Raw genomic sequence first — 21,334 nt, forward strand, 5'->3', positions numbered from 1 at the left:
ACCAATCTTTACATTTCTGCATCAAGTTGGTCCATCCCAATATTCCATGACCCTCCTCCCAGGTTGCAACCTGGTTCTCTGCCGTGCTGATTCCCCCCAAAAATTTAGGCCGACACTCCAGTGCAGTACCGAGGGAGTGCTGCAGTGTCTGAGGTGCCGTCTTTTGGATGAGACATTAAACATGGAATGTCTGCTCTCTCCGGTGGTCTTAAAAGATCCCATGGCACTGTTTCAACGAAGAGCCAAGGTAGTTATCACCGGTGTCCTGGCCAATATCTATCCCTAAATCAACATCACTCAAAAACAGATAATCACATTGCTGTTTGTGGGAGCTTGCTGTTTGCAAATTGGCTGTTGTGTTTCCTACATTACAACAGTGACTACACTTCAATAAAAAAGTACTTCACTGGCTGTAAAGCGCTTTGGGACGTCCTGAGGTCGTAAAAGGTGCTATAGAAATGCAAGTTTATCTTTTTAGCTTCCACCACCTTTGACCAAACCAAGTAACCAAACTACCTCACTGCTTTTCCCCAATTTAAAACAAGAATTTTTTGGAAACATTAGCCCCATTAGTCCCAACAAACCCATCAATTTTTCATAGATTCTGCCCACCTTCTTCCCATATCGCCCAATACCATTTCCCTGTATCCCTCAATTTCATCTCCCCACCTTCTCCCTGTATCCCCCCAATCCCAACTCCCCGAATCCCTCAATCCCATCTCTCCAGAAACACACCTAATTGTGTCTCGACCTCAATTACACTGTCTGCTTCAAAATCCTTCCCATGTAACTTATTACCCCACCTGTAGGTGTAGGGACCTGTTCTGGAGTGATTGGGGCAGTGTCCCATTGAGTGGATGCTGTGGCGATTTTGGTGTAGGGTCCTTGGGACCCTCTCCTCTTCTCTCCCCCCCCCCCCGAAACTCGAGATATTTCCCACCCTCATCTGCTTCCAAGTTGTACCTGAGCTTTCAGCTTGTGTTGTAGCCTTATTGAAAGTTTATTTGTAAATTCAGGTACATTACGTTGCATGGTTTTGCAACATCCACTTGAGCTGCCTCTTCCTTAGTCAGGGAATTGGTCAAGCATGATGACCCTATGAAAGTGTTACTTTGTTCCATTATTTTGCTGATGTAAGACTCTGGCTTTGCAGTTATCTGGTTTTGCTTTGTCTTCAAAATATGCTAATAGAATTTTACAGCACAGAGGAGGACCATTGTACCTGGTGCTTGTGCGCTCTCTGTCCCCAATGCTCTGACATTGTTTACCTCTTCGTTCCTGAGGAGACTTTTGGGTTCACTTATATTCTGATGTTGCTATGAATTTAAATTTGAGCGACAAAGGGACAGCTCCCTGAAATACACAAGCTGTCTGAGATGTTGATTAGATGCATTTGTCATTACCACAATTACCAGAATTGTGCTTGTCAAACATCAGATTAGTTGCAATGATTGGGATCATCTACCATCTAGTGATATACACACAACGCTGGATTAGTTTCATTCTTTGAAAAACAGCAGGCGGCCTAGCTAAACAGACGTCCTTCATTCACAGTTAGATTTGGTTGACAGGTCGATGACTCGGTCATGAATGCGGAGAGCTGGGGTTTATGTTTTTGGCTGCTTCTCTCTGGGGGGGGGGAAAAAGATGATCTACAGCAGATTTGAGTGTGGCAGAGCAAGAAAGGTAGAAGAGTGTTGCTTTCTCTCCAGTTAAAGAAAGGCATTGTATTGAGGGCAAAGTTTCTGTAACTTAATGCGATGTTATGAAGAACATCAAAAATAAGTTGCTTAAACTTGGACCTCGATTGAACTCTCTGAAAACTGTATGCTGAATACATTTGTGTATGTCATGTAAACCAACAAACGCTTTATTTTACAAGTGCCCTCATCTCGCGCGAATCCTCAACAGTCCACCTTCTGGACTATAGGAGAAACATGCACAGTGTCATGTATGAGATCATAGCATCCAGATCTCTCAACAGCGGGTCTTATTGTTACGGCTCCTGGGTCACACTATTACTTAACGATTCATTGGGCAATAAATGTACACTCCCGATCATAGTGAATGCAAGGACCACTCGCAGAGGGGACAGAAGAAGCTAGAAGAATATCGAGTGAAGACATGAAAGTTTTAAGTCGGCAGCTACTTTGGATCCCGATGAGCATTGGTGGCACAAAGGCAATTGAGATTAACATTTAAAAGTGAACTGAACAGAAATGATGATATTTAAAAACATTAACCAATGAAAAGAGGAACTACCTTGTTGCCCTGAGGAGGAAAAAGACAAGTGAGCTTTCCAGTTACAAATGTTAAATTTGGAGGCGGTCAAAGAACGAGGGGGGGCACAAGCTGGAAGAAAAGAGAATGACAGCAATTTAGACAACAAGAAGAGAGGGAACAATGTGAACTTGAGGCCATCAAACAGGAGAAAGAGCATGCCATGCCCTTGAATTGGCAAAGAAAAGCTTTTATCGGCAGCTCGTCTGGTAGTTAGGTTATGAAACGCTAACTTTTTTATTTTGAATTGATTTCCAGATTTTAAAGAGGAAGATATTGATAGTTTTTGGGGACATTTAAATAGCTGACCATCAAAGGTGGGACAAAGATGTATGGGCAAGTCTTGTCATATCACTGTTCTAAGCTTCGCGTCTGCCGTAGATGTACTTTTGGGTACAGTGGTGTTGGTTCTTCCCATAAGCACTCCCGAGTGTCTTGCGTTTGGAATATTGCCCAATATCGAATTATACACTGCCGTATCACAGAGATGTAACAACATGACCTCCCTCTGATCTCAACTGGATATACTGTTTTTTGTGCATCTCCAGTTTCTCCGAAGGTGCACTGAAACACTGGGTGCGATGAGGCCATGTACGAATTGTTAACCTGCTTTATTTCAGACAGCAGAGGAACAGTGAAAACAAATTACACTGAACGCAATTTCATTATCAGCTTGAAAAGGGGAAAAAATAAACCGCACTTTGTTTCATGGGTCGCTTGGCTTGTTTTTGCCATTCCCCTTCTCTCAACAACTTCTGATCCTCGAGACCTCGCCCTTTAATATCCCACCCAGTCTAATCCTATTCTCCTCACACCCTGTACCCATTAATATCCCACCTAGTCTAATCCTATTCTCCTCACACCCTGTACCCATTAATATCCCACCCAGTCTAATCCTATTCTCCTCACACCCTGTACCCATTAATATCCCACCCAGTCTAATCCTATTCTCCTCACACCCTGTACCCATTAATATCCCACCCAGTCTAATCCTATTCTCCTCACACCCTGTACCCATTAATATCCCACCCAGTCTAATCCTATTCTCCTCACACCCTGTACCCATTAATATCCCACCCAGTCTATTCCTATTCTCCTCACACCCTGTACCCATTAATATCCCACCCAGTCTAATCCTATTCTCCTCACACCCTGTACCCATTAATATCCCACCCAGTCTAATCCTATTCTCCTCACACCCTGTACCCATTAATATCCCACCTAGTCTAATCCTATTCTCCTCACACCCTGTACCCATTAATATCCCACCTAGTCTAATCCCACTCTCATGCGCACTCCACAGAAAATGTACTGGATCTCTGGGCTGCGTTTGGGGTGTGACATTCCTTTACTGGACTTGGTAATGTTCTGTGTTTGGAGTGCAACCCTCTTTTACTGGGGTGACGCTCCGTTCTGTTTCTGTTGACTATTGTATCATTGAAAACATTATGCTGCTGTTATAACATCCCTAACCATGTTGTTCATGTTTTGTCTCTTTCAGCAGTATTATAGACTCGACCGAATATTCCCAGCCTCCTGGCTTCAGTGGAAGTTCACAGGTGAGCTGGTGAAGCTGTAATGTATTTGCATATTTGGAGTGCACAACAGTCGCTTTATTAATATGATGATGAAGTGTAGTCAGATCTCTGATGCAAGATAATTTTTTTTGACTGGCTTAGATCCTTTGGAGCCATTGCTGTGGGCCAGGGATTGGATCTAGTGGACCCATGGCTGTGGTCCAGGTATTGGAACCAGTGGACCCATTGCTCTGGTCCAGGGATTGGAGTCATTGCTGTGGTCCAGGGATTGGAACCAGTGGACCCATTGCTCTGGTCCAGGGATTGGACCCATTGCTCTGGTCCAGGGATTGGACCCATTGCTCTGGTCCAGGGATTGGACCCATTGCTCTGGTCCAGGGATTGGATCCATTGGACCCAATGCTGTGGTCAAGGGATTGGATCCAGTGGACCCATTGCTCTGGTCCAGGGATTGGACCCATTGCTCTGGTCCAGGGATTGGACCCATTGCTCTGGTCAAGGGATTGGATCCAGTGGACCCATTGCTCTCATCCAGGGATTGGACCAATTGCTCTGATGCAGGGATTGGATCCATTGGACCCATTGCTGTGGTGCAGGGATTGGAGCCATTGGACCCATTGCTCTGGTCCAGGGATTGGACCCAGTGGAGCCATTGCTCTGGTCCAGTGATTAGATCCATTGGACCCATTGCTCTGGTCCAGGGATTGAGCCGTTGGACCCATTGCTGTGCTGCAGGGATTGGATCCATTGGACCCATTGCTGTGGTGCCGGGATTGGAGCCATTGGACCCATTGCTCTGGTCCAGGGATTGGAGCCATTGCTCTGGTCCAGGGATTGGAGCCATTGCTCTGGTCCAGGGATTGGACCCAGTGGAGCCATTGCTCTGGTCCAGTGATTAGATCCATTGGACCCATTGCTGTGGTGCCGGGATTGGAGCCATTGGACCCATTGCTCTGGTCCAGGGATTGGACCCATTGCTCTGGTCCAGGGATTGGACCCAGTGGAGCCATTGCTCTGGTCCAGTGATTAGATCCATTGGACCCATTGCTGTGGTCAAGGGATTGGATCCAGTGGACCCATTGCTCTCATCCAGGGATTGGACCAATTGCTCTGATGCAGGGATTGGATCCATTGGACCCATTGCTGTGGTGCAGGGATTGGATCCATTGGACCCATTGCTGTGGTGCAGGGATTGGAGCCATTGGACCCATTGCTCTGGTCCAGGGATTGGAGCCGTTGGACCCATTGCTCTGGTCCAGGGATTGGATCCATTGGACCCATTGCTGTGCTGCAGGGATTGGATCCATTGGACCCATTGCTGTGGTGCCGGGATTGGAGCCATTGGACCCATTGCTCTGGTCCAGGGATTGGAGCCGTTGGACCCATTGCTCTGGTCCAGGGATTGGATCCATTGGACCCATTGCTGTGCTGCAGGGATTGGATCCATTGGACCCATTGCTGTGGTGCAGGGATTGGAGCCATTGGACCCATTGCTCTGGTCCAGGGATTGGATCCATTGGACCGGTCCATGTATTGGACCCATTGCCCTGGTCCAGGGATTGGATCCATTTGACACATTGCTCTGGTCCAGGGATTGGATCCATTTGACCCATTGCTGTGGTCCAGGGATTGGATCCAGTGGACCCATTGCTCTGGTCCAGGGATTGGATCCAGTGGACCCATTCCTCTGGTCCAGGGATTGGACCCAGTGGACCCATTCCTCTGGTCCAGGGATTGGATCCAGTGGACCCATTGCTGTGGTCCAGGGATTGGATCCAGTGGACCTATTGCTGTGGTCCAGGGATTGGATCCAGTGGACCCATTGCTGTGGTCCAGGGATTGGATCCAGTGGACCCATTGCTGTGGTCCAGGGATTGGATCCAGTGGACCCATTGCTGTGGTCCAGGGATTGGATCCAGTGGACCTATTGCTGTGGTCCAGGGATTGGATCCAGTGGAGCCATTGCTGTGATCCAGGGATTGGATCTAGTGGACCGATTGCTGTGGCCCAGGGATTGGATCCAGTGGGGTCCATGAGATGTTGCCGTAGTGTTTGGGCGGGGTGGGGGGAGAGGTGGTTCGGATCCATGGGATGTCGCTCAGTGTTCGGGGGGCTTGGGTCCGTGGGACTTTGCTCAGTGTTTGGGGGGGTTTGGGTCTGTGGGGCGCTGCTCAGTGTTCGGGGGGGTGTTTGGGTCCGTGGGACGTTGCTCAGTTTTCGGGGGTGGGGGGGGATTTGGATCCGTGGGATGTGTTACATAGAAACATAGAAGATAGGAGCAGGAGTAGGCCATTCGGCCCCTTTAGCCTGCTCCGCCATTCAATGCGATCATGGCTGATCATCCAAATTCAGTACCCGGTCCCGGCTTTCTCCCCATATCCCTTGATCCCTTTAGCCTTGAGAAATATATCCAACTCCTTCTTGAATATATTTAATGAATTGGCCTCAACTGCCTTCTGTGGTAGAGAATTCCACAGGTTCACCATTCTCTGGGTGAAGAAATTCCTCCTCATCTCTGTCCTAAATGGCTTACCCCTTATCCTTAGACTGTGACCCCTGGTTCTGGACTCCCCCGCCATCAGGAACATCCTTCCTGCATCTAGTCTGTCCAGTCCTGTTAGAATTTTATAAGTTTCAATGAGATCCCCTTTCATTCTTCTAAACTCCAGCGAGTATAAGCCCAATCGACCCAATCTCTCCTCATACTTCATTCCTGCCATCCCAGGTATCAGTCTGGTGAATCTTCGCTGCACTCCCTCCATGGCAAGAACATCCTTCCTCAGATAAGGCGACCAAAACTGCACACAACACTCAAGGTGTGGTCTCACCAAGGACCTGTACAACTGCAGCAAGACATCCTTGTTCCTGTACTCAAACCCTCTCGTTACAAAGGCCAACATACCATTTGCCTTCTTAACCGCCTGCTGCACCTGCATGCTTACCTTCAGCGACTGGCGCACAAGGACACCCAGGTCTTGTTGCACTTCCCCTTCTCCCAATCTATTGCCGTTCAGATAATAAGCTGCCTTCCTGTTTTTGCCAATAAAGTGGATAACCTTGCATTTATCCACATTATACTGCATCTGCCCAATCACCCAATCTGTCCAAATCATACTGGAGTTTCTTGGCATCCTCCTCACAGCACACACGCCCACCCAGCTTTGTGTCGTCTGCAAACTTGGAGATATTACATCTAGTTCCCTCGTCTAGATCATTAATATATATTGTGAATAGCTGGGGTCCTAGCACCGATCCCTGCGGTACCCCACTAGTCACTGCCTGCCACTCGGAAAAAGCCGTTTATTCCAACTCTTTGCTTCCTGTCTGCCAGCCAGTTCTCTGTCCAAGTCAGTACCTTGCCCCCAATCCCATGTGCTTTAACTTTACACGCTAATCTCTTATGCGGGACCTTATCAAAAGCCTTCTGAAAGTCCAAATACACCACATCCACTGGTTCTCCCTTATCTATTCTACCAGTTACATCCTCAAAAAATTCCAGTAGATTAGTCAAGCACGATTTACCTTTTGTAAATCCATGTTGACTTTGTCCAATCCTGTCACTGTTTTCCAAGTTCTCTTCTATTACATCTTTTATAATGGACTCTAGCATTTTCCCCACTACCGATGTCAGGCTTACCGTTCTATAATTCCCTGTTTTCTCTGTACCACCTTTTTTGAATAGTGGGGTAACATTAGCTACCCTCCAGTCCATGGGAACTGTTCCAGAATCTATAGAATTTTGGAAGATGACCAGCAATGCATCTACAGAGGCTGGTGTCGGGAGCAGTGAGATCGGAGACCCAATGAGTATTTAAATTCACTTTCGCGGGTTTTCTTACCAATCTCAGACCGGCAGCGGCATTCCAGAGCCACGTCACGATTCAAAACGTGACGTGGGCAGGAGGGAGCAGCTGATTGGGTGAGTACGGCCAGGGAGTATTTATACTACTCTATAGCTTGACAGTTAAGGTTTATAAAGTTTAGACGGTCTTAATTTTTTTGTGGTTATAGTTTCTAGTGCTAGTAACCAAGGGCCCTTGAGTATATCATTTAATTGTAGTGTAATTGGCGGTTTTGATTTAAGTTAATTTAAATTAATTGAAGGGTAAGTCATGGCAGGACAGCTCGGTGCCGTGGTATGCTTCTCCTGCACTATGTGGGAAATCAGGGACACTTCCCGTGTCTCTGACGACCATGTGTGTGGGAAGTGTATCCAGCTGCAGCTACTGACAGACCGCATTGTGGCGCTGGAGCTGCGAATGGATACATACTGGAGCATTCGCGATGCTGAGGACGTCGTGGAAAGCACGTTTAGGGAGTTAGTCACACCGCAGGTAAAGGCTGCACAGGTAGGAAGGGAATGAGTGACCGTCAGGCAGAGTAGTTAGCGCAGGCAGGTAGTGCAGGGATCCCCTGTGGCCACCCCCCTCTCAAACAGATATGCCCTTTTACCTCCTCCCTTCCCACTGTCCAGGGCCCCAAACACCCCTTCCAGTTGAAACAGCGATTTACTTGTATTTCTTGCAATTTAATATACTGTATTCGCTGCTCACGATGCGATCTCCTCTACATTGGGGAGACCAAACGCAGATTGGCCGACCGCTTTGCAGAACACCTCCGTTCAGTCCGTAAGGGTGACCCTGAGCTTCCGGTCGCCTGTCACTTTAATTCTCCGCTTCACTCCCACTCTGGTCTCTCTGTCCTCGGCCTATTACATTGTTCCAATGAAGCTCAACGTAAGCTCGAGGAACAGCACCTCATCTTTCGATTAGGCACTTTACAGCCTTCCGGACTCAATATCGAGTTCAACAATTTCAGATAATAATCCCTGCCCCCATTTTTCATGCAGTATGATTTTGCCATTCCCATTTGCAACATTTTCACAGCATGTTCTTTCAATTCCTTCCTCCCCTCCTGAACCGCCGCCCCACCCCCCCGACCCGTTGTCTCTGCACCTGCTTAATATCTGTTACATCTCCAGCTTTTTCCAGTTCTGATGAAGGGTCCCAGACCATTGTACCAGGGAGGCAACATACCATCCTGGAGTCTCGTTTGCAGCCGCAGAAACGCCTATCTATTCCTCTTACAATAGAATCCCCTATTACTATAGCTCTCCCACTCTTTTCCCTCCTGTCCTGTGCAGCAGAACCACCCACGGTGCCAGGAAGTTGGCTGCTGCTGTCTTCCCCCGATAAGCCATCCCCCCAACAATATCTAAAGCAGTATAACAGAACAAAATACTGGAAATACTCAGCAGGCCAGGCAGCATCCGTGGAGAGAGAAACAGAGTTAACACTACAATTAAATGATATACTCAAGGGCCCTTGGTTACTAGCACTAGAAACTATAACCACAAAAAAATTAAGACCGTCTAAACTTTATAAACCTTAACTGTCAAGCTATAGAGTAGTATAAATACTCCCTGGCCGTACTCACCCAATCAGCTGCTCCCTCCTGCCCACGTCACGTTTTGAATCGTGACGTGGCTCTGGAATGCCGCTGCCGGTCTGAGATTGATAAGAAAACCCGCGAAAGTGAATTTAAATACTCATTGGGTCTCCGATCTCACTGCTCCCGACACCAGCCTCTGTAGATGCATTGCTGGTCATCTTCCAAAATTCTATAGATTCTGGAACAGTTCCCATGGACTGGAGGGTAGCTAATGTTACCCCACTATTCAAAAAAGGTGGTACAGAGAAAACAGGGAATTATAGAACGGTAAGCCTGACATCGGTAGTGGGGAAAATGCTAGAGTCCATTATAAAAGATGTAATAGAAGAGAACTTGGAAAACAGTGACAGGATTGGACAAAGTCAACATGGATTTACAAAAGGTAAATCGTGCTTGACTAATCTACTGGAATTTTTTGAGGATGTAACTGGTAGAATAGATAAGGGAGAACCAGTGGATGTGGTGTATTTGGACTTTCAGAAGGCTTTTGATAAGGTCCCGCATAAGAGATTAGCGTGTAAAGTTAAAGCACATGGGATTGGGGGCAAGGTACTGACTTGGACAGAGAACTGGCTGGCAGACAGGAAGCAAAGAGTTGGAATAAACGGCTTTTTCCGAGTGGCAGGCAGTGACTAGTGGGGTACCGCAGGGATCGGTGCTAGGACCCCAGCTATTCACAATATATATTAATGATCTAGACGAGGGAACTAGATGTAATATCTCCAAGTTTGCAGACGACACAAAGCTGGGTGGGCGTGTGTGCTGTGAGGAGGATGCCAAGAAACTCCAGTATGATTTGGACAGATTGGGTGATTGGGCAGATGCAGTATAATGTGGATAAATGCGAGGTTATCCACTTTATTGGCAAAAACAGGAAGGCAGCTTATTATCTGAACGGCAATAGATTGGGAGAAGGGGAAGTGCAACAAGACCTGGGTGTCCTTGTGCGCCAGTCGCTGAAGGTAAGCATGCAGGTGCAGCAGGCGGTTAAGAAGGCAAATGGTATGTTGGCCTTTGTAACGAGAGGGTTTGAGTACAGGAACAAGGATGTCTTGCTGCAGTTGTACAGGTCCTTGGTGAGACCACACCTTGAGTATTGTGTGCAGTTTTGGTCGCCTTATCTGAGGAAGGATGTTCTTGCCATGGAGGGAGTGCAGCGAAGATTCACCAGACTGATACCTGGGATGGCAGGAATGAAGTATGAGGAGAGATTGGGTCGATTGGGCTTATACTCGCTGGAGTTTAGAAGAATGAAAGGGGATCTCATTGAAACTTATAAAATTCTAACAGGACTGGACAGACTAGATGCAGGAAGGATGTTCCTGATGGCGGGGGAGTCCAGAACCAGGGGTCACAGTCTAAGGATAAGGGGTAAGCCATTTAGGACAGAGATGAGGAGGAATTTCTTCACCCAGAGAATGGTGAACCTGTGGAATTCTCTACCACAGAAGGCAGTTGAGGCCAATTCATTAAATATATTCAAGAAGGAGTTGGATATATTTCTCAAGGCTAAAGGGATCAAGGGATATGGGGAGAAGGCAGGGACAGGGTACTGAGTTTGGATGATCAGCCATGATCTCATTGAATGGTGGAGCAGACTCGAGGGGGGCGAATGGCCAACTCCTGCTCCTATCTTCTCTGTTTCTATGTCCGTGGGTCGTTGCTCAGTGTTCGGGCGGTTTGGGTCCGTGGGACGTTGCTCAGTGTTCGGGGGGTTTGGGTCCGTGGGACGTTGCTCAGTGTTCGGGGGGGTTTGGGTCCGTGGGACGTTGCTCAGTGTTTTGGGGGTTTGGGTCTGTGGGACGTTGCTCAGTGTTCGGGGGGTTTGGATCAATGGGACGTTGCTCAGTGTTCGGGATTTTGGGTCCGTGGGACGTTGCTCAGTGTGCCTCGACCACAGGTTGGATATTATGGTTAGCTGCTTTTTTTCGGTGGGGTGTGTGGGGCGATGTAGTGCTGTGGGAACTTTTACTTCTACCTGAGAGAGCAGACAGGGCCTCCGTTTATGGTCTTATCAGAAAGAGAGTACAGCACTCCCTCAGTACTGCACTGGAGTGTCGGCCTCGATTATGACCAGGCCTCTGGAGTGGGACTCGAACCCACAGCTTTCTGACTCAGTAGCAAATGCTATGACTGAGCCACAGCTGACACCTTGAAAGCATATTCTTTATCTGGTGTCTTTTAAGTTTCTCATCCTTGTGTTCAAATACCTCCATGGCCGCGCCCCTCCCTATCTCTGTAATCTCCTCCTGCCCTATAACCCACCGAGATCTCTGCGCTCCTCCAGTTCTGGCCTCTTGCGCACCGCTGATTTTAATCGCTCTGCCATTGGCAGCCGTGCCGTCGGCTGCATAAGTCCGCAGTGCTGGAATTCCCTCCCTAAACCTCTCTTCTCGTTTAAGACCCTCCTTAAAACCTACCTCTTTGACCAGGCTTTTGGTCATCTGCCCTAATATCTCCTTTTGTGGCCCGATGACGAACATTGTTTGCTGATGCTCCTGTGAAGTGCCTTGGGAAGTTTTACTACGGTAAAAGTGCTGTATAAATGCACGTTGTTGTTATTTCCTGTTCCACTCAGATTAAATGTATTGGGAGGGTTGCTGATGGTACAGATTAAACATGGCTCAATTGTTGGATGATCAGAAGAGCCTGTTGGCCTCCATTGTATTGTCCCAATGTATGGTGTTTGACAAATTCTTGGTTGTGTGTGCAGGGAAAGAGACAAACATGGTACAACAACACACTGGCCTCCCGACGCAAGCGATTAACTGCTCACTTTGAGGACCTCGAACAGTGCTATTTCTCCACCAGGTTATCCCGTTTGTCAGGTAAAAATTCCTTCACCCCTTTGACAATATAAGTTTCACTCAGGTGTGTATCATATCCTTGGGATTCTGTTTGAATGCTGCACTCTGCTTTACTCACTTTGCTTAAAGCTGTGAGGTAGCTAGCAGAGGAAGTGGCCTTTTGTTTTCAGGCCTTTACAAGTGAATTTAGTGGAAAATATCACTTGAATGAGGGGCTGCGTTGCCGGTAAAGTAGGGTTTGGATCTGCTGTCCTCTCCTTACAGTCACTTAACTTGCATTCATTCTGCTACATATGTGGTTGCCTGGATCTTGCTGGAGCTGCTATTTCAGTTGTGCTGTGCTAAGATTACCAGCTTGTTTGTGGCAGAGGGGTTCTCCCAGGCAATGGGGATCGAGCTGCTGACTGGGTTCACCCGGTGCAGTGTTAGACAGATTCACTGAGAGTACAACTGTATATTGTGAGGAGGATGCAAGGAGGCTTCAAGGGGATATAGACAGGCTAAGTGAGTGGGCAAAAACATGGCAAATGGAATATAATGTGGAGAATGTGAAGTTATCCACTTTGGTAGGAAAAATAGAAAAGCAGAATATTTTTAAAATTTGGAGGGAAATGTTGGTGTTTAGAGGGACCTGGGTGTTCTTGTACACGAATTGCTGAAAGTTAACATGCAGGTACAGCAAGCAATTAAGAGAGCAAATGGTATGTTGGCCTTTATTACAAGAGGATTTGAGTATAAGAGTAAAGATGTCTTACTGCAATTATATAAGGCCCTGATGATGAGACCACACCTGGAGTATTGTGTACCGTTTTGGTCTCCTTACCGAAAGAAGGATATACATGCTATCGAGGGAGTGCAACGAAGGTTCACCAGACTGATTCCTGGGATGGGGGGGGATTGTCCTATGAGGAGAGATTGAGTAGACTAGGCCTATATTCTCTAGAGTTTAGAAGAATGAGAGGTGATCTCATTGAAACATACAAAATTCTTACACGGATTGACAGGGTAGATGCAGGGTGGATGTTTCCCTTGGCTGGGGAGTCCAGAACCAGGGGTCACAGTCTCAGAATAAGGGGTCGGCCATTTAGGTCTGGAATGAGAAATTTCTTCACTCAGAGGGTGGTGAATCTTTGGAATTCTCTACCCCACAGGGTTGTGGAGGCTCAATCGTTGAGTATATTCAAGAAATACATCGATAGATTTTTGGATATTAAGGGAATCAAGGGATATGGGGATAGTGTGGGAAGGTGGAGTTGAGGTCAAAGATCAGCCATGATCTTATTAAATGGTGGAGCAGGCTTGAGGGGCCGAATGGCCGACTCCTATCGATATATATAAAGCTGTCTCTCTGTCTGTCCGTATTGAATAAACTCGAAAGTTATCGAGCGTACCTACACATGTGTTACATCGAAAGAAAGCTTACGATTCCAGAACCGTCATAAGCATATTTACGTTTCGGCAAGACAAAAATTGCGCCCGCGGTATCCAAAAAACGTTCAACATTCCGCTCATTATCCGCTCATTAGCATCGAGTGATGTCGAGGTCGACCAATCGTATGGTCGAGTGACCCGATGGTCGACCAATCGCTGCGTGGCGGGGAGGGATTCCTGGAGCGTGCGGGCGGGCCCTCCTAGAGTCGAGTAACAGGACGATTGACCAATCCTACGCTTTGGTGACCTGACGGTCGACCAATCGGTGCATGTGTGGGCGGGCCTTATCGTTCTGAACCGAGGTGAGTCGCCGCCATCTTGATTCTAAACTTCTCATTTCTTTTTCCCGCTTTCTGCGTGTTTCTTTTCAAATCTACATTTCCAGCAAAAAAAAAGTTGCTTTTAAAAGGCACATTGTTTTTTAAAAAAGTTAATTAATTTGTAAATCTTTTGTCTAACCTCTATAATTTTCCTACCTTTCACCGTTTTTCCAGGCCTCAAAGCCTGGGTGTCTGGTGACCAGCCACGCCCGAGCTAGGCGCCTCCCATCGCAACCGACAAAAGGCCAGCGATCGCCGCCATCTTTGTGAAGGCTGGAGGGGGCGGGCCTGAGCTGAGCGTCGCCACCGCCGCCATCTTAGAAAAGGCGGGTGGGGCAGGAGTCAGCGCGCGCGACTTGAGTCCGGCCGGGCCTCACGCGGTAGGTTGCGCGGCGGCGTCTCTCTCTGTGCTCTTGAAGCCGACTCGGGCGGGGGGCGGGCCTCGGGGGATCGAGGGTGGGGCGGGCGGGGCTCGGGAGATCGGGCCTCGGGAGATCGGCGCTCGACAGATCGGGGGGCGGGGCTCGGGAGATCGGGCCTCGTGAGAGCGGGCCTCAGGAGGGCGGGGCTGGGGACTCACCCTCCCCTCCCCCACTCTCGCTCCCCCCTCCCCTCCCCTCCCCTCCCCTCCCCTCCTCTCCCCCTCACCCCCTCCCACCTCCCCCTCCCCTCCCCTACTCTCCCCCTCACCCCTCCCCCTCCCCCTCTCCCCTCCCCCTCCCCCCTCCCCTCCCCCTCCCTCTCCCTTTCCCCCCCGCCCCCTCTACTCCCCCCCCCGCTCCCCCTCCCCTCCTCTCCCCCTCCCGCCCCACCTCCCCCTCCCTCCCCTCCCCCCTCCCCCTCCCTCCCCTCCCCCTCCCTCCCCTCCCCCTCCCTCCCCTCCCCCTCCCTCCCCTCCCCCTCCCTCCCCTCTCCCCCCCCAGTCGCGCTCTCTCTTCCCCCCCAGTCGCGCTCTCTCTTCCCCCCCAGTCGCGCTCTCTCTTCCCCCCCAGTCGCGCTCTCTCTTCCCCCCCAGTCGCGCTCTCTCTTCCCCCCCAGTCGCGCTCTCTCTTCCCCCCCAGTCGCGCTCTCTCTTCCCCCCCAGTCGCGCTCTCTCTTCCCCCCCAGTCGCGCTCTCTCTTCCCCCCCAGTCGCGCTCTCTCTTCCCCCCCAGTCGCGCTCTCTCTTCCCCCCCAGTCGCGCTCTCTCTTCCCCCCCAGTCGCGCTCTCTCTTCCCCCCAGTCGCGCTCTCTCTTCCCCCCCAGTCGCGCGCTCTCTTCCCCCCCAGTCGCGCTCTCACTTCCCCCAGTCGCGCTCTCTCTTCCCCCCAGTCGCGCTCTCTCTTCCCCCCAGTCGCGCTCTCTCTTCCCCCCCAGTCGCGCTCTCTCTTCCCCCCCAGTCGCGCTCTCTCTTCCCCCCAGTCGCGCTCTCTCTTCCCCCCAGTCGCGCTCTCTCTTCCCCCAGTCGCGCTCTCTCTCCCCCAGTCGCGCTCTCTCTTCCCCCAGTCGCGCTCTCTCTTCCCCCCAGTCGCGCTCTCTCTCTTCCCCCCAGTCGCGCTCTCTCTTCCCCCCCAGTCGCGCTCTCTCTTCCCCCCAGTCGCGCTCTCTCTTCCCCCCAGTCGCGCTCTCTCTTCCCCCCAGTCGCGCTCTCTCTTCCCCCCAGTCGCGCTCTCTCTTCCCCCCAGTCGCGCTCTCTCTTCCCCCCAGTCGCGCTCTCTCTTCCCCCAGTCGCGCTCTCTCTTCCCCCAGTCGCGCTCTCTCTTCCCCCCCAGTCGCGCTCTCTCTTCCCCCCAGTCGCGCTCTCTCTTCCCCCCAGTCGCGCTCTCTCTTCCCCCCAGTCGCGCTCTCTCTTCCCCCAGTCGCGCTCTCTCTTCCCCCCAGTCGCGCTCTCTCTTCCCCCCAGTCGCGCTCTCTCTTCCCCCCAGTCGCGCTCTCTCTTCCCCCCAGTCGCGCTCTCTCTTCCCCCAGTCGCGCTCTCTCTTCCCCCCAGTCGCGCTCTCTCTTCCCCCCAGTCGCGCTCTCTCTTCCCCCCAGTCGCGCTCTCTCTTCCCCCCAGTCGCGCTCTCTCTTCCCCCCAGTCGCGCTCTCTCTTCCCCCCAGTCGCGCTCTCTCTTCCCCCCAGTCGCGCTCTCTCTTCCCCCCAGTCGCGCTCTCTCTTCCCCCCAGTCGCGCTCTCTCTTCCCCCCAGTCGCGCTCTCTCTTCCCCCCAGTCGCGCTCCTCTCTTCCCCCCAGTCGCGCTCTCTCTTCCCCCCAGTCGCGCTCTCTTCCCCCCAGTCGCGCTCTCTCTTCCCCCCAGTCGCGCTCTCTCTTCCCCCCAGTCGCGCTCTCTCTTCCCCCCAGTCGCGCTCTCTCTTCCCCCCAGTCGCGCTCTCTCTTCCCCCAGTCGCGCTCTCTCTTCCCCCCAGTCGCGCTCTCTCTTCCCCCCCAGTCGCGCTCTCTCTTCCCCCCAGTCGCGCTCTCTCTTCCCCCCCAGTCGCGCTCTCTCTTCCCCCCAGTCGCGCTCTCTCTTCCCCCCAGTCGCGCTCTTCTCTTCCCCCCCAGTCGCGCTCTCTTCCCCCCAGTCGCGCTCTCTTCCCCCCAGTCGCGCTCTCTTCCCCCCAGTCGCGCTCTCTTCCCCCAGTCGCGCTCTCTTCCCCCCAGTCGCGCTCTCTTCCCCCCAGTCGCGCTCTCTTCCCCCCAAGTCGCGCTCTCTTCCCCCCAGTCGCGCTCTCTTCCCCCCCAGTCGCGCTCTCTTCCCCCCAGTCGCGCTCTCTTCCCCCAGTCGCGCTCTCTTCCCCCCAGTCGCGCTCTCTTCCCCCCAGTCGCGCTCTCTTCCCCCCAGTCGCGCTCTCTTCCCCCCAGTCGCGCTCTCTTCCCCCCAGTCGCGCTCTCTTCCCCCCAGTCGCGCTCTCTTCCCCCCCAGTCGCGCTCTCTTCCCCCCAGTCGCGCTCTCTTCCCCCCAGTCGCGCTCTTCTTCCCCCCAGTCGCGCTCTCTTCCCCCCAGTCGCGCTCTCTTCCCCCCAGTCGCGCTCTCTTCCCCCCAGTCGCGCTCTCTTCCCCCCAGTCGCGCTCTCTTCCCCCCAGTCGCGCTCTCTTCCCCCCAGTCGCGCTCTCTTCCCCCCAGTCGCGCTCTCTTCCCCCCAGTCGCGCTCTCTTCCCCCCAGTCGCGCTCTCTTCCCCCCAGTCGCGCTCTCTTCCCCCCAGTCGCGCTCTCTTCCCCCCAGTCGCGCTCTCTTCCCCCCAGTCGCGCTCTCTTCCCCCCAGTCGCGCTCTCTTCCCCCCCAGTCGCTCGCTCTCTTCCCCCCAGTCGCTCGCTCTCTTCCCCCCAGTCGCTCGCTCTCTTCCCCCCCCCGTCGCTCGCTCTCTTCCCCCCCCCAGTCGCTCGCTCGCTCTCTTCCCCCCCCCAGTCGCTCGCTCGCTCTCTTCCCCCCCCCAGTCGCTCGCTCGCTCTCTTCCCCCCAGTCGCTCGCTCGCTCTCTTCCCCCCAGTCGCTCGCTCGCTCTCTTCCCCCCAGTCGCTCGCTCGCTCTCTTCCCCCAGTCGCTCGCTCGCTCTCTTCCCCCCAGTCGCTCGCTCGCTCTCTTCCCCCCAGTCGCTCGCTCGCTCTCTTCCCCCCCAGTCGCTCGCTCGCTCTCTTCCCCCCCAGTCGCTCGCTCGCTCTCTTCCCCCCCAGTCGCTCGCTCGCTCTCTTCCCCCCCAGTCGCTCGCTCGCTCTCTTCCCCCCCAGTCGCTCGCTCGCTCTCTTCCCCCCAGTCGCTCGCTCGCTCTCTTCCAACAACAACATGCCCTCAAAAGACCCTCGGCACCGCGCGGCACTTCAGCTAGTATATATATATAAAATTGCTCTTCTGTCTGTCTGTCTTCTATACATTCGTAAGTTATAGAGCGTACCTACACGCGTGTTACATCAATAGAAAGCTTACGATTCCGGAACGGTCATAAGCGTATTTACTTTTCCGTCAGACAAAAATCGTGCCCACGGTATCCAAAAATCGTTCAAAGTTCCGCTCATTAAATGGGAAAAGTTCTGCTCATTTGCTCATTAGCATTGAGTGAAGTGAAGGTTGACCAATCGTACGGTCGAGCAATCTGACAGTTGACCAATCGCTGTGTCACGGGGGCGGGTTCATTGCACGTGCGGGCGGTCCATCCTACAGTTGAGTGTTGTGACTTGACAATTGACCAATCCTACAGTTCAGTGACCTGATGGTTGACCAATCGGTGCGTGTGTGGGCGGGCCTTATCATTCTGAACCGAGGTGAGTGGCCGCTGATATACCTATCAATTCATCCAATGAAAAGCGACGAGTTAAGAAAGTAACTATAGGTTTTTATTGGCTAAATAACAGAGCCCACCCTCGTGGGTGATCGGATACAACAAGGAGGAATGCCAGCCAGTCGACTACCTTTATACCTGGGCAGGTAGGTGGAGTCATGGGCGGAGTCAGCAGTGGTCAGCCCAGGTATAGCAGCGTGACAAGAGGCGACCTCGTATAGTGATACAACAGTGTGAACAGTGATAACCATAGAGTAACGATATAACAGTGATAACTATAGTGAACGATAAAAGTGGTTTACCACATTCACCCCTTGTTTAGATTTGAGTCCGGCGGGGTGAAGTGTACTACCAGTTCTGGTATGTCAGTCTGTGCGGAGGCCTCGTAAGCCTTTCTGATCGTCGCAGCGGCGGTGTTGCATTATCCGGTGTTAATGCTGGTGTCTGCGTGGTCGGCGAAGGCTCGTGGGGTTCCGGCATGCCGTCTACCTGGTGCTGGAATTGGGGGGGTGGTGGGGGGGGGCGGTGAAGGTGGTGTCTCCGGAGTGCCCGAGGGTGCGAGGTCTCGTAAGGAGACTGTGTCCTCCCGCCCGTCTGGGTATGCCACATGGGCGTACTGGGGGTTGGCGTGCAGGAGGTCCACCCTCTCGACCAGGGGGTCCGTTTTATGGGCCCTCACGTGCTTTCGCAGCAAGACGGGCCCCGGAGAGGCCAGCCAGGTTGGTAGCGTGGTTCCCGTAGTCGACTTCCTGGGGAAAGCAAACATTCGTTCATGGGGGGTGGCGTTGGTGGCAGTGCAAAGTAGTGACCGGGTGGAATGCAGCGCTGCCGGGAGGACTTCCTGCCAGCGGGAGGTTGGGAGGCCCTTAGACTTTAAGGCTAAGAGGACGGCCTTCCATACCGTCGCGTTCTCTCTTTCCACCTGGCCGTTCCCTCGGGGGTTGTAGCTGGTGGTCCTGCTTGCAGCAATACCTCTCGCTAGTAGGAACTGACGGAGTTCCTCGCTCATGAAGGAGGAGCCCTGGTCACTATGTATATAGTTTGGGAACCCGAACAAGGCGAAGAGGTCGTTCAGGCATTTGATGACCGTGGTACTGGTCATGTCTGGGCAGGGGAAGGCAAAGGGGAAACGGGAGTACTCATCAACAATGTTGAGGAAGTACACATTACGGTCAGAGGACGGGAGGGGCCCCTTAAAGTCGATGCTCAGGCGCTCGAAGGGGCGGGTGGCCTTGATCAGGCTTGCTCTGTCCGGCCTAAAGAAGTGCGGTTTGCACTCGGCACAGGTCTGGTAGTTCCTGGTCATGGTCCTGACCTCCTCGATGGAGTAGGGCAGGTTGCGGGCCTTAATGAAGTGGTAAAGTCTGGTGACCCCGGGGTGGCAGAGGTCGTTGTGGAGGGTCTGAAGTCTATCACTTTGCGCGCTGGCGCATGTAATTCGTGACAGAGCATCGGGGGGTTCGTTCAGCTTACCTGGCCGGTACAAGATATCATAATCATAGGTGGAGAGCTCGATTCTCCACCTCAAGATCTTGTCATTCTTGATTTTGCCCCTCAGCTTGTTATTGAACATAAAAGCGACCGAACGTTGGTCGGTAAGGAGGGTAAATCGTTTGCCTGCCAGGTAGTGCCTCCAGCGTCGTACCGCCTCCACAATCGCCTGGGCCTCCTTCTCGACCGACGAGTGTCGGATCTCAGGGCCCTGTAGGGTCCTTGAGAAGAAGGCCACCGGTCTCCCCTCCTGGTTAAGGGTGGCGGCTAGGGCGTAGTCGGATGCATCGCTCTCGACTTGGAAGGGGATGGACTCATCCACTGCGTGCATTGTGGCCTTGGCAATGTCTCCCTTAATGAGGGAGAAGGCTGCGCACGCTTCCTCCGTAAGGGGGAAGGATGTGGACTTCATGAGGGGTCTGGCTTTGTCCGCATAATTGGGCACCCATTGGGCATAGTAGGCAAAGGGCCCCAGGGTTCTCTTCAGTGCCTTTGGACAGTGGGGGAGGGGTAGCTCCATGAGGGGGCGCATTCTTTTGGGGTCGGGGCCGATGACTCCGTTCTCTACTACACAGCCGAGGATGGCAAGGCGCGAGGTGTTAAACACACATTTATCCTTATTGTAGGTGAGGTTCAGCCGTTGGGCCGTACGGAGGAATCTCTCCAGATTAACATCGTGGTCCTGCCGGTCGCGGCCGCAGATGGTGACGTTATCTAGATAGGGGAACGTGGCGTGCAGCCCGTTCTGGTCAACCATCCGGTCCATCTCCCTTTGGAAGACCGAAACCCCGTTGGTGACGCCGAAGGGAACCCTAAGGAAGTGGTAGAGGCGGCCGTTCGCCTCGAAGGCTGTATACTGGTGGTCCTCAGGGCGGATAGGGAGTTGGTGATAGGCCGACTTAAGGTCGATGGTGGAGAATACCCGGTACTTGCGCAATCTGATTGACCATATCAGATATGCGGGGAAGGGGGTATGCGTCCAGCCTGGTGTACCTGTTTATGGTCTGGCTGTAGTCGATGACCAGGCGGTTTTTATTGCCGGTCTTAACGACCACGACCTGGGCACGCCAGGGGCTGGTGCTCCCCTCGATGATGCCCTCCTTCAGGAGACGCTGCACCTCAGAGCTAATGAAAGCTCTGTCCACGGCGCTGTACCGCCTGCTCTTGGTAGCGACGGGTTTGCAGTCGGGGGTGAGGTTAGCGAACAGGGAAGGTGGCGGGACCTTGAGGGTGGATAGGCCGCAGGTGTTACGCGGTGGGCGGTTTAAAATCTGCTGGTTGTCGACTGAGTGGGGGGAGGGGTCCGCCGTATGCTAGCGTGACGCTTTGGAGGTGGGATTGGAAGTCTAGGCCTAGTAGGACGGCAGCGCATAGCTGGGGCAGGACGAGGAGTTTAAAATTTTTATACTCCGTACCCTTAACCGACAGGGTCACAACACAGTAGCCGCTGATGTCTGTGGCGTGTGACCTCGATGCCATCGCGATCCGGTTGCGCGTTGGCAGGACAGGGAGGGAGTAGTGGCTCACCGTGTCTGGGTGGATGAAGCTCTCCGTGCTTCCGCTGTCGAACAGGCAGGTCGTGGCGTGGCCGTTTACTTTGATGTCCATCATCGACTTGGACAGGTGATGCGGGCGGGGCCTGGTCCAGTGTGACGGAGGCTAGTGTATAGCTGAGCGAGTTGTTGTAGTCTGCGGTTGAGGCGGTAGTCGGGTCTAGAGGCACGGTGGCGGTCGGGCGTGGTGGGTAAAATGGCGTCTCCCACGAGGTTGGACAAAATGGCGGA

The 21,334-nt window shown here is 52.5% G+C and overlaps 1 protein-coding gene across 4 annotated transcripts in view; it reads left to right on the forward strand.

Moving 5' to 3' along the window:
* Positions 1–12,144, forward strand: part of LOC147121673 (E3 ubiquitin-protein ligase COP1-like) — a 203,492-nt gene extending 191,348 nt beyond the window's left edge. For 2 of the 4 annotated variants that reach the window (XM_085982122.1, XM_085982124.1), the window contains 2 exons: positions 3,782–3,839; positions 11,983–12,144. In XM_085982122.1, coding sequence (XP_085838248.1) covers positions 3,782–3,839; positions 11,983–12,129 — 205 coding nt within the window. In that variant the 3' untranslated portion in view covers positions 12,130–12,144. The remainder of the gene's footprint in view (positions 1–3,781; positions 3,840–11,982) is intronic. The other 2 variants (XM_085982123.1, XM_085982126.1) reach the window with 2 other exon arrangements.
* Positions 12,145–21,334: the final 9,190 nt, after the last annotated feature.

The sequence above is a fragment of the Somniosus microcephalus genome, chromosome 3 (assembly GCF_052327205.1).
Source record: "Somniosus microcephalus isolate GS21.2 chromosome 3, FLI_Smic_1.0, whole genome shotgun sequence".
NCBI lineage: Eukaryota > Metazoa > Chordata > Chondrichthyes > Squaliformes > Somniosidae > Somniosus > Somniosus microcephalus.